Below are 12288 nucleotides of genomic sequence, written 5' to 3' on the forward strand. Positions count from 1 at the left end.
GCTCTTCTTCCTATCATGTTCTTCAGAAACCAATAGGAGTTTACCTTGCTGCAACATTGTGACAGTGTATCCTCATGTCAAATTCTTCTTCATCAGAATTCTGCTGGATGGAGGAAGCCACCTGGGAGAAGCCATCATCTTCAGAGCTCTGAGAGTCATTTAATGGGATATAATCTTTCCCTTCCTAATAGGATCCAGATAAATGTGTATGAGCAATGAGGATAGAGAACTTTACAAGTAGGAAGCAACAATGATGGAAATAAATACAAATTTTCTGTGTCCTCTTTGTTCCTTTAATAAGATGTACTTCAAGAACTTCTAAAGGGGAGAGAGCTGCCTATGGCTGTGGGGACACATACTTATGAGAGATAACATACAGAAGAATTTTTTGAGGAAAGTCAGTCAAACAATAATTCATCTCAGAAAAATAATACAACACATTAGTCTTTCCATCTCCTAACTAGAGGGAAGCTATAGAAAAGACCCCCTCTAGGTAATTCATCCCATTTAACTATTTGCATTATTTGTTATCAATTTCTTGGAATGTCTTTTCTAAGGGGGGCCATAGTATAAAATACCCAAACAAGCAAGAACATAGACTGTATATCAATTTTTAGTTTCAAGCTTCGTAACACTTGATACTAAGGCACCCATTGCAACCTTCTACTAACTGCTGATGGAAGATCTATTATGTATCACTTAGAAAGGCTGGTGAAATCACAATGGAGAAAAAAAAGCAGTTTGATGTAAATAAGCCACCCAATCTTGATGACATACAGTATCCTGGGGTGGGGTTGGGGACAGGGAAGAATATGAAAAAAACAGGGTCACAAACTGCTTGCAAGTCCAGTGGATTATCCGTAGAAAACATACTGCATGTTCCAATGTAAGTAAACAATGGAGTGCATGAAGAGTGGGGAAAAATGTACAAATAGTGGACAGTCTTTTAAAAACATTTCAGAATCACAGCATTCCATGTAAGAGGCCCAGCCAGAATCTAAACAGATTCAAAATAATAAAATTATAAATTATTATAAAACTGAACCTATTCAAGAATCTTCTGATCCTTCAACTTGGCCATGAACTCATGGATAGTGACCTACAATAACTAACAGTGTCAAAGAGAATACTAACAACTTGGGTGAGAAGAGTTTTGATTTTTAAAAACTCAAAACTCTAGTAATTTTCAGAGACTTCAAAATAGCATTACTGTAGTATCATGCAACATTTCTGATGCCAAATATAGCCTAATGCAGTTCTTATCCTCTGTCTGCTCCCAGCTATAATCGGGGACTAAATATTGAGTGTAGCCAAGATGCAGTCAATGCATTTTTTGGTCATGAAATTCTTGTACATGATTTGCTAATATAAGGTCTAATTATTTTCTGCCCTTCTTAGCAGGAAAGGAATCCACCTAGTAGCGCCACAAGTTAATTTTTTGCTTTGTGCTTTGTCTTCCTTACATAAATCATTTTAAAACGATGTAGAATATATATTTCTATTTCAAGTCATCTATTGTCTGCTCGTGGCACACAGCAGTCTAGACAGAGTAGGATGTTTGTGAGATACAATAAGCTGCATTTGTTAACAGGGACAGAGCAAAGAAGATTCTACATCAGAACAAAGGGCTGGAGTGTAAAGTGATTTCTTCCAACCTGATGATATTGCATAGGTTGCAGCAATATAATAAACAGTTTTTGCTTCTAGCTTTTATTTGAATATCAGGACTATGAAAACATTAAGTGTCTGTCCAATTACATTTGATCCGGAGATCCATAGCTATAACATTGTATTGAAAGCTATGTTATTTATTAATATGCTGCATATGTGCCATTCTCACAAATCGATAACCAACAGAAATGCTAGATCACACTAAGTCTGTATGTTTACTCAGCAATGTAATAATAATAATAATGACAACAACAACAACAACACCCTTTCCAGATATTGCTGATTATTGCAGCTTGCCTTTGTGTTGTGATAATAATTGAAAACTGACCTGTTGAACATTCTCCTGAAGAAGATCTCCCAGGATCTCCACCAAGTCAGAGAATGTTGGCCTTTCTTTGGGATCCCCACACCAACAATTCAGCATTATTCTGTAACTGCAAAGAACAAATTTTTGCATAAAGTTAGTCAGGTACAGATGAAATGGAAAAGCTCTGTAAAGGAAAAACCCATCCTTAAACTAGATGCTATACTTGAGACCAATTGTATTACTACAAAAGAGATGTAAATAGCATTTGTAATTCACCTCAGTCTCCCATACAAGAAGCTCTGAAACCTCCTGTAGATCTATATTTTGTTGATTTAGTATCTTCATTGTTGGCTATATATTGAAGTACTTTGACTCACATATCTGCAGTAGCATATTCTGGAGCTCTCATCCTGGTGCCATCTTTTAGTCTTTGGCAAAATTCCTCATTGATTTGTACTCCAGGGTAAGGGGAGGCTCCTGAAGAAGATGCAGTGGTATAAAGGGAAAGGGGAAGAAAAGAAATAATATATGGATTCCTGCAGCTGTACCTATCTACTATTTTGACACAAAACACTACATAAAATACAGGTATTTTTTAATAATTTCTGTAACGGAACCTATTTCACAATGACTGTTTTGCAGCTACTCAGAAGCCATTAAACAAGCTGAAACATCCTCTATGCAAAGGGTCAGAATCACAAGATTTGTTTGCAGTTGTTCAATAACTACTCAAGACATCTTCAAGCCATAATTTCTAAAATTGGCATGATATGGGAATGTTATGAACATTCTCAGAATTAAAGGTAAAGTCCCTTTCAAACTAAGTTGGACTCCTGATGACTTCATGGACACACCCATGTAATTTTCTTGGCAAGAATATCAAAGTGGTTTGTCATTGTCTTCCAGGACATTTTTTAATTTCAAAGTCTAGCTTATAGCCCTGGTACTCTTGTTGGTCTCTCATCCAAATACTATCCAGGACTGACTCTGCTTAGATTTTTGAGATCAGTTAAAATCAGCTAGGTATTGCCAACTAGTTGGGCCATAATTAAAACCTAGTTTATTAATATTGAGATGGCAGATCTTTGAGATATGCAGGATCCAGCTACAGACTTTGTAATTATGAAGCAAGTAGACTGGCAGAAGAATTTTGTAATTGATCACTTAAATGTAGGAAAAACAGGTGTGGTAGAAAATAAAGAAATGTAGGGAGTCCTGCAGTCTACTTTTAAAATTGTATGCTCATAAAAATGTAGCTAATCCCGTGAGTCCAAATACTCAACACTCACCTAGAGAGAAGATCTCCCACAATAGGACTCCAAAGGACCAGACATCACTCTGAGTAGTGTAAACTTTGTCAAAGATGCTTTCTGGAGCCATCCACTTGAGTGGAAGGCGGGCCTACAGGATAGCAGTAGAAGGGCACATATGTTACAGTCCAAGAAAAAAAAAACTTTTTTTTTTTTAAAAAAGCACAGGAAAATCTCCAGAGATTCTATAGTGGTGTTTGAAGATGGGCAGCAAATAAGGTAAATAAGAAATGTTCATTTTCAAATAGCACAGGAAGTTGCAGCCTAGTATAATCTATCTGCCTAGATGCTTCAGCTGCATTTACTGTGAGTTCCAAAACAAGGCAGAAAACTGAAATTTGGCTCACATTTAAATACAAACTTTGCAGATTACTAAAATACCAAAGTGCTTCAAGATAACTTTTAAATATTAATTACTTGTTTCCTTAAAACATTTTTGTAGACCATAGGTTTGCAAGAAAAAAAAAGTCCTATCTTTTAGTTATTAGATTTTTTTAAAAAGTTGTATCAAGGGACCTTTATCAGTAAATGGAGATAGCATTTGACTCACAGATTGCACGTAAGCCCTGCCAAAGACTACTGATCCTATCAGTGGTGGGAAGCATGTGGCTCCCAGTTGATGTTGGTTTCCAACTCACATCAGCCCCAAACAGTATGACAATGGCAAGGGATTATGGTACGGCAGCTCAGAATTACCTATGGGGTTAGAGATTCTCCAAAGCAGGCATACTGTATATTTTCCATCTTGTACACTGAACCAAATACATACTTTGTATCAAGAAATTACATTAGATATCTGCTTCATTCCTTCAGGTACCTTTCTTTGGGATAGACATTCCCTCTGCATTGGAATGGCCAAAGGTCATTAGTAAATAAAATAAATCCAAAATCCATAGAGGCAATATCTTCATTAGACTAAATATTTACACAATAGGACTCATTCCACTATGAATTTTGGATTTTTTTTCCTCTCATGTTTAACACAGCTATATTGATTTTTATATGATAATACTGAAAGCAATTGACTGGCAACCAACTTCTGAAACCAATTCCTTTTTATCCTAACTACAACCCAGAACTCACACTGCCCTTCCTGACATAATCAGGGTCCTTGTAGATATCCCGAGCCAGACCAAAGTCACAAATCTTCACCACGTTGTTCTCTGACAATAAGATGTTCCGAGCTGCTAAGTCTCTATGGATGCACTATGGGAAAATGGAGGAGAGAGCAGGGAGAAATCAAAAAGAAATTAAATTTTAATGCAATGTGAAAAGGAAACTAAAACTAAAACTAGAAAAAGAAGAATGTTGAAGTCCCTATCAGGCCTCTACTATCAATGAAAGACATTAGTAAGAGAAGCAAGCATTCATTTGAAGAAAGTGGTAAACACCTTCTGTTCTCTCTCATTTATTTGGAAAGCTATAGATATGATTGTAAGGAAAAAAAGCAAGAAATGCTATCCTGGATCAAATCAAAGGTGTATCTGGTCCAGTATGTTGCATCTGATGGTGGGATGGCCAGATGCTTCCAGGAATTCCATAAGCAAACCTTGCTCTCAATAGAGTTACGCTGCCTCTGCTTGATCCAACTGAAACACAGTGGCACATGTGGGACCTATAACAAAACAGTGTGGCATGAAGTGCTCCTGTTCAATGGTGCAGCAGCCAGCCAGCCAGCCAGCCAGCTGTATCCTTTTCAAGGAAGTTGCATTTTCCCCGGCTACTTATCCATTCCAGAAGACAGCTGGACAAGTGACAAAAAGTGCCCCCACTGACCACTTGTATGGGAGAGCAGTATTGGCTACTCCTGCATTAGGCAGCACTGTTCCCCCATGCTCTACCACTAGATGCAGGGGAAAAAATGCTGTGAGAGATAGCTCACATGGCGGAGGTGCTGGGCAGTCACCACGTGACTTGTTTGTCAGTTGGGCATTTTAAAATATGTGTCTACCAGTCTAGACACATACCCAAAAAATGCAATGGCTGAAATGCCATTCCATTGCCTAAGCTGCTGACTAGTCGTGTAAAAATGAATTTCCCAACTGAAAGTCAGTTCAGAAGGGGGAGCAATGTTGGCTGCAGTTTAATGGGCAGGCTTTGTCACCCCATTTCTGTGGATCTGGCCCTGCAGGTGATCTGTGCAGTATGTAGGAAAACAATGTCTCTCTTTACTGGATAGTTCCCACCCAATCTGCAAATCAGTGTTTAACAGGCGGCTCAACCCATGGTCAGGCCATCTGTCAAAATTTGCATCCTACTTCAGCCCCATTCCTACTCTCACCCCATAAGGAAAACAGATTTTCCTCCACAGGCAGTGGAATCCACTAACTGCTTTCCCTATCTTTTCTCAAAGCTTCTCTATATTTATCTGCATCATGCATCATTCTGTGGATTACTGATATTTTCCCCCAGTCATAACTATTGGCAGAAGAGACATGATGGGATAGAGATGGGTAGGTAGACAGACAGACAGACATAGCAAGCACTTACCTTTCTAGAGGCTAGAAACTCCATTCCACGGGCAACCTGAAAGCTGTAGCAGATCAGATCTTCCATTGTCAGAGGGCTTTGCCATAAATCATCCACTATATAAATGTGCAAGTAAAGAGGTTACATTCTGTAGTTTGGCAGTGGAAAAGAAAAGGTTGCTTTCCCCAGGCAACAGGATATACTAATGCATTTGGGTGTGGCGGGTGGGGTGGAGGTTGTCCCACAGAAATCTTGCAAAGTAAAAGAGGTAGTGGAATAACTGGGATCAATGACTATTGTTGAGGACAAAGTTATTATCGATTATTAATTATTTAAAACAAACTCTGGGTGGCTGACAACCAAAGAATAAAAACAATATATACAGACAATAAACACAAGCCAAACAAAACAAAAACCAAAAAACCTCAGAACAGAAAAACCAGGCATCACAACCAAACTTCCAAATGCAGCCCACAACACTCTCCTTTCATTCCTATCTCGCCCTATCCCAACACTTTGGGGAAAAGCCAAGTGGGGCTGCTGTAGAAAAGGCACGCTTCCTCGGTCCAACTAGATGGCAACGTTTCTGGGAAGGAACCTGGAGTGTGGCGACTCTATGCAATCTAGTGGAACAGCAGATACCCTCAAGGAGAGGTAGTGTTGCAGATAACCTGGCCCTGTGCCATGTAGGGCTTTAAAGGTGATAACCAGCAACCTCAATTGCACTGGAAAAGAATCTGGAAGCCAGTGCAGCTTGTGCAGCAATGGTGTAACATGGGCAAACTGGGAGGAGCCCAATACTGGGTGAACTGCCATATTTTGGACCAGTTGTACTTTCTGGGTGATCTTCAAGGGTATGTAAAGCACATTACAGTAATCCAAATGGGAAGTGACCAAGGCATGAGTGCCTGTGAGCAAGGGCTCCTGGTGCAGGAAAGGGTGCAATTGGCACACAAGATGAATCTGTGCAAACGTCCCCCTCAAGCAGGAGCCAGGAGTCTAGGAGGACCCACAAATAGTTCTGTACAATCTAGTTCAAATGAACACAATGGAGCTTGAATATATATATAACTATATGCTGGGTAGCAAGTGCAGTGGGGCTGAGAACATGGCCAGCCTTCACATAAGATGTAAGGTATCTCTCTATTAAATATCTATCCATAAATGGAAGTAAATCATTTATCTGTCAAGAGTTAGCAGTTTAATTATGAGAGACCTAACAGCAGATAGACATGAGTTCTGCTAAAGAAATCAAGAGTGAACTGAATATGTCTTTTTGGGGGATTTCTGCATCTGTTTCCTGATTGGAAAAAAAAAACATGAACAGTCAGATAATGAAATTGCCTGCCTGCAGGAAAGCTGTGTGTTTCTTTTTGCCAAGGTGCTACAAATGATTTAGCCATGGAATGGTACTGATCTTTTGTAGAATTATACAGTGCATTCGGAAAGTATTCAGGCCCCTTTCACTTTTTTCAATTTTGTTATGTTGCAGCCTGATACTACAATCATTCAAATTCATTTTTTTTCTCATTAATCTACTCTTAGTACCCCATAATGACAAAGTGAAAACAGAATTTTAGAAGTGTCTAAATTTATTGAAAAAGAAAAACTAAAATATCACATTGGTATAAGTATTCAGACCCTTTACTCAGTACTTTGTTGAAGCACCTTTGGCAGCAATTACAGCGAGTCCTTTGCGGTATGACGCAACAAGCTTTGCACACCTGGATTGGGGGATTTTCTGCCATTCTTCTTTGCAAATCCTCTCAAGCTCAATCAGGTTGGATGGGGACCATTGGTGGACAGCCATTTTCAGGTCTCTCCAGAGATGTTCAATAGGGTTCAAGTCAGGGCTCTGGCTGGGCCACTCTAGGACATTCACAGAGTTGTCCCTAAGCCATTCCTGTGTTGCCTTGGCTGTGTGCTTAGGATCGTTGTCATGTTGGAAGGTGAACCTTTGGCCCAGTCTGAGGTCCTGAGCGCTGTGGAACAGGTTTTCATTGAGGACATCTCTGTACTTTGCTCCATACAACCCTGACCAGACTCCCAGTCCCTGCTGCTGAAAAACACCCCCACAGCATGATGCTGCCACCATGTTTCACGGTTGGGATGGTATTGGGCAGGTGATGGGCAGTGCCTGGTTTCCTCCAGATATAACATTTAGAATTGAGGCCAAACAGTTCAATCTTGGTTTCATCAGACCAGAGAATCTTGTTCCTCACAGTCTGAGAGTCTTTCAGGTGCTTTTTTGCAAACTCCAAGCGGGAGTGTGTTTTGCACTGAGGAGAGGCTTCCGTCTAGCCACTCTGCCAGAAAGCCCAGAGCGGTGGAGGGCTGCAGTGATGGTTGTCCTTCTGGAACTTTGTCCCATCTCCACAGAGGATCTCTGGAGCTCAGACAGAGTGACCATCGGGTTCTTGGTCACCTCTCTTACTATGGCTCTTCTCCCCCGACTGCTCAGTTTGGCCAGGCGACCAGCTCTTGGAAGAGTCCTGGTTGTGCCAAACTTCTTCCATTTGAGAATTATGGAGGCCACTGTGCTCTTGAGAACCTTCAGTGCAGCAGAAATTTTTTTGTAGCCTTCCCCAGATCTGTGCCTTGCAATAATCCTATCTCTGAGCTCTTTGACCTCATGGCTTTTGCTCTGGTACAGTATGCATCATCAGCTGTGAGGCCTTCTATAGAGAGGTGTGTGCCTTTCCAAATCATGTCCAATCAATTTAATTTACCACAGGTGGACTCCAGTCAAGGTGTAGAAACAGCTCAGCAATGATCAAGAGAAATGGGAGGCACCTGGGCTAAATTTCAAGTGTTGTTGCAAAGGGTCTGAATACTTATGCCAATGTTATATTCCAGTTTTTCCTTTTTAATAAATTTACAGACATTTCTAAAATTCTGTTTTCACTTTGTCATTATGGGGTACTGAGTGTAGATTAATGAGAAAAAAAATTGAACGATTAGTAGTATCAGACTGCAACATAACAAAATTGAAAAAAGTGAAGGGGGTCTGAATACTTTCCAAATGCACTGTATATCCTTGCCATGTGACCTTAGCTAAAATGGTAAATATTTCTGGAAAGTTTTATATATTCATGAAGTGATAGACAATGGTGTGCCAGGAAAGGCAAGAGATTGTTTTGATAAAGGGAACTGTCTCATACAAAATATTTGGGTGTCTAAGAGAGAAGTGGGAAAGGTGAAAAGTTGAACCCCTATTTTTGAAAGAATATGAAAGCAAATATACCTTTATGACTGCATCTTGTTATTTACTGAGTATATTAGCATAATTATTATTATAATTACTGTTCATATTGGTGAAGTTCCTCAAAGATACATTTGAATAAAGTTGCTTAACCTGTACAACTAGTAATAATAGTATTCATTAATAAAAGTTATCATCAAATTTAAATATGAAACAGGGTGAGCACAGTTTGTTTTTTGTTAACATTATGTATATACTCTGATCCAGATAGAAATATTTAATACACACACACACACACACACACACACACACCTTTTCTCATTAAATTGAGTATTTGGAAAGAAGCAAAAAATTATCCTCAAGGTATTTCTGAAACTGAATGTAATACAAAGTTCATTCATAAATCAAAGTTCATTCATTCAGCACTCAATATTCTGAATACATCAGTTTCTTTTTCTTAAACCTGTCCCTTTCAAATACTTAAGAGACTGTTTCTGAGGGTGCTCCCCTGGAATTCTATATCTTTTACCTCTTAATTTTGAAGACATATTTTGTAAAAAATAAAGAGGGCCTTGGAGGAGACACCATCAAAATCTCTGGGGAAGCATATGCAGCCCAGTATCATGAAATCCTCATTTTCATCTGATGGCACACACTATATAATCACATAACAAGTTCCTCTGAAAATTCTGGATCCTCCTTGACTTTATTGTGACCTACTTTTTATGAAGTAGAACATGGTATAATGACTCACTATTTCTCCCTATCCTATAAACTGCTGGGTAAGTCATACTACCCTTACCATTTACACTGATAGTGAACAGTCCAGTCCTTGAAGCTCCCCACTCTACATTGTATGTAAAGTACTGTATATAAAGCATCAAGTATCTTGCTCACCCATTTTTTTCTGATGGCTAAGGTTAGGATAAGCAGCAACCCACGTTAGCTATCATTTGTTTTCAAGATTCACTAGGACCATGTTTAAGAAATCCTGCACATTTAATTATAGTCCTCTGAAGGAAAAATGGACAGCCACTATTTTTTACCTTCTTGTATGAGATGTGGTGATGATGCTATCTGACTCTTGTTCGTTAGAAGTCTATTAAGAATTGCACTGTCACGGGTACAAGACCGGCTTCTCTTGTCTGCTCGAACTGCTTCCACAATGGAACGAACTTGGATGCGCAGTCTGGGGGATTTTTCCTAGGAAGAAGGCCAGACCACAAAAGTTACTTACTAGAAGACAGACTAACTACTCAGTGATTCAGGCATTATGTATATTTCTTCTCATATCAGGACAAGCAGCCAAAACACACTAAACTTCATTTAGCAGATAGAAAGTTAGGGTAAACATGGGACTAGCAGACATACAAGTCAGAATACAGATGAACCATAGAGCTATAAGGTGGGTGATAAAGATAAGAAATCCCTATTTGTATCTGGTAACACATCTGTACACCAGTCCCAAACCTGGACAAATGGGAAGGGCTGGAGAAAGACCTGATGTCCTATTCCAGTATTATCACCAAAGTTATGGGGAAAAAAATTCAAATAAAAGTTTGAAGATGATACCAGAAAGTTGGACTTCCAGGCAAGAAAGTATCAAATGTGCTATTGAGGAAGATCAACATGTTACAAGTAGTCTAGGAGATAATGGCACAGCAGGAGAAACCCCCTTGAGAAGCCTGAATGCTAATGAAGCCTTTGATGAAAGGAACCATCTGTGCTGGAAGAAAATGAACAAGATTGAATGACTGGAATTGGAATGTATGAAGTATGGACCATGAGAAGCTGGATATCATAAAAAAGAAATGTCAAAGATCAAAATAAGTAGATCAACTGGAGTGAGATCAACTGGACAGGAAACAGTTACATTCAGTCAGATGAGTTTACAGAGTACTATTCTGGAAATGACAACATCAGAAGGAATGGAGGAGCCCTGATAACAAACAAGAAAATCACCAAATAAGTTGAACACTTCCAAATACTAAATTACAGCATAATGCCTGTTTGAATCAGAGCAAAACCTTTGAGTGTCACAATTTTCCAAATGTATGCACCAACAGATGCATCCAAAGAAGAAATAGAATAATTCTATGCTAACATTCAAAAAACACTACAGAAATGCTGAAAAGATATACAGAATATAGTATACATTATGGGAGATTTTAACCCCAACATTTGAGAAAAAGAAGCAGAAATTGTATTGTCGAAGGCTTTCATGGCCGGCATACGTTGGCTGGTGTGGGTCTTCCGGGCTGTGGGGTCGTGTTCTGGAAGTTTTGTTTCCTAACGTTTCGCCAGCACCTGTGACTGGCATCTTCAGAGTGCAGGAACATAGACAGGAGCAGTTCTCTCTGTGCCCAGGGTCACATCACCCTGGGCACAGAGAGAACTGCTCCTGTCTGTGCTCCTGCACTCTGAAGATGCCGGTCACAGGTGCTGGCGAAACGTTAGGAAACAAAACTTCCAGAACACAGCCACACAGCCTGGAAGACCCACACCAGCCGAAGCAGAAATTGTTGGCAGATTTGTTTTAGGGAAAAGGAATGCAATAGGTAATCACTTGGTGAAGTTCTATCAAGAACATCAGCTGAGGATCACCAGTACATGGTTTATTCAACTAAAACTTATACACATGGACATCTCCAAATGGATTGTACCACAGCCAAATCAATTACGTCTTATGCAGCCAATAATGGACAAGGACTGTTATTCCTGTTAGCCAAAGTGGTTTTAAATTCAAATTCTGCAACACCAAAAAGAACATAGCACCCACTTAACATGACACTGACAAAATTTCATCTCTTTGTGTAGTTGAAGTAAATAACAGATATAACTTATTTAATTTTATGGGAAAACAACCAGATGAATTATGAGAAGAAATGAAAAAGATCATCAGTGAAACAGTCCAGTAGTAATAGTAATGTTTATTCAGTCAATGGTGAGTGAGACAGCCCAGGAACATGTCCCATACAAAAAACAATAAAGATAAGCAAATGGCTGTCAGAGGAAACCATCCAAGTGCTGAGAAAAGAAGTCATGAGTAGCACAGATTAAGCAAGGCAGCTAAATTTGGAATTTCAGCACAAAGCTAGAAAAGACCAATATATATATATATATATATATTGGAATGAGCACTGCAAAAAAATGGATGAGAGAAACTGAAAAGGGCACAAACCAGAGACCTTTTTGCCCTAATAAAGAAAACTCGAACAGTTTTCACTGCATGCAAAGAACCAAAAGGGGCAAAGACAAGAATAAAAATAGATGGAAGGAATACAATGAGAAATTGTATATGATTAGTAATTTCTTCAACCATGTAAGAA

General features: G+C 39.2%; 1 protein-coding gene across 3 annotated transcripts in view; it reads right to left on the reverse strand.

Moving 5' to 3' along the window:
• Positions 1–12288, reverse strand: part of FLT4 (fms related receptor tyrosine kinase 4) — a 117753-nt gene that overhangs the window by 14135 nt on the left and 91330 nt on the right. For all 3 annotated transcript variants that reach the window (XM_088133844.1, XM_088133842.1, XM_088133843.1), the window contains exons 21-27: positions 10006–10162; positions 5779–5873; positions 4372–4494; positions 3268–3379; positions 2356–2455; positions 2000–2105; positions 45–184 (exon numbers count right to left, since the gene is read on the reverse strand). In XM_088133844.1, the coding sequence (XP_087989970.1) occupies positions 45–184; positions 2000–2105; positions 2356–2455; positions 3268–3379; positions 4372–4494; positions 5779–5873; positions 10006–10162 (833 nt within the window). The remainder of the gene's footprint in view (positions 1–44; positions 185–1999; positions 2106–2355; positions 2456–3267; positions 3380–4371; positions 4495–5778; positions 5874–10005; positions 10163–12288) is intronic.

Source organism: Python bivittatus, unplaced genomic scaffold (genome assembly GCF_059951505.1).
Source record: "Python bivittatus isolate LINGU-HERP-01145 unplaced genomic scaffold, Pbiv_v1 ctg000080_np1212, whole genome shotgun sequence".
NCBI lineage: Eukaryota > Metazoa > Chordata > Lepidosauria > Squamata > Pythonidae > Python > Python bivittatus.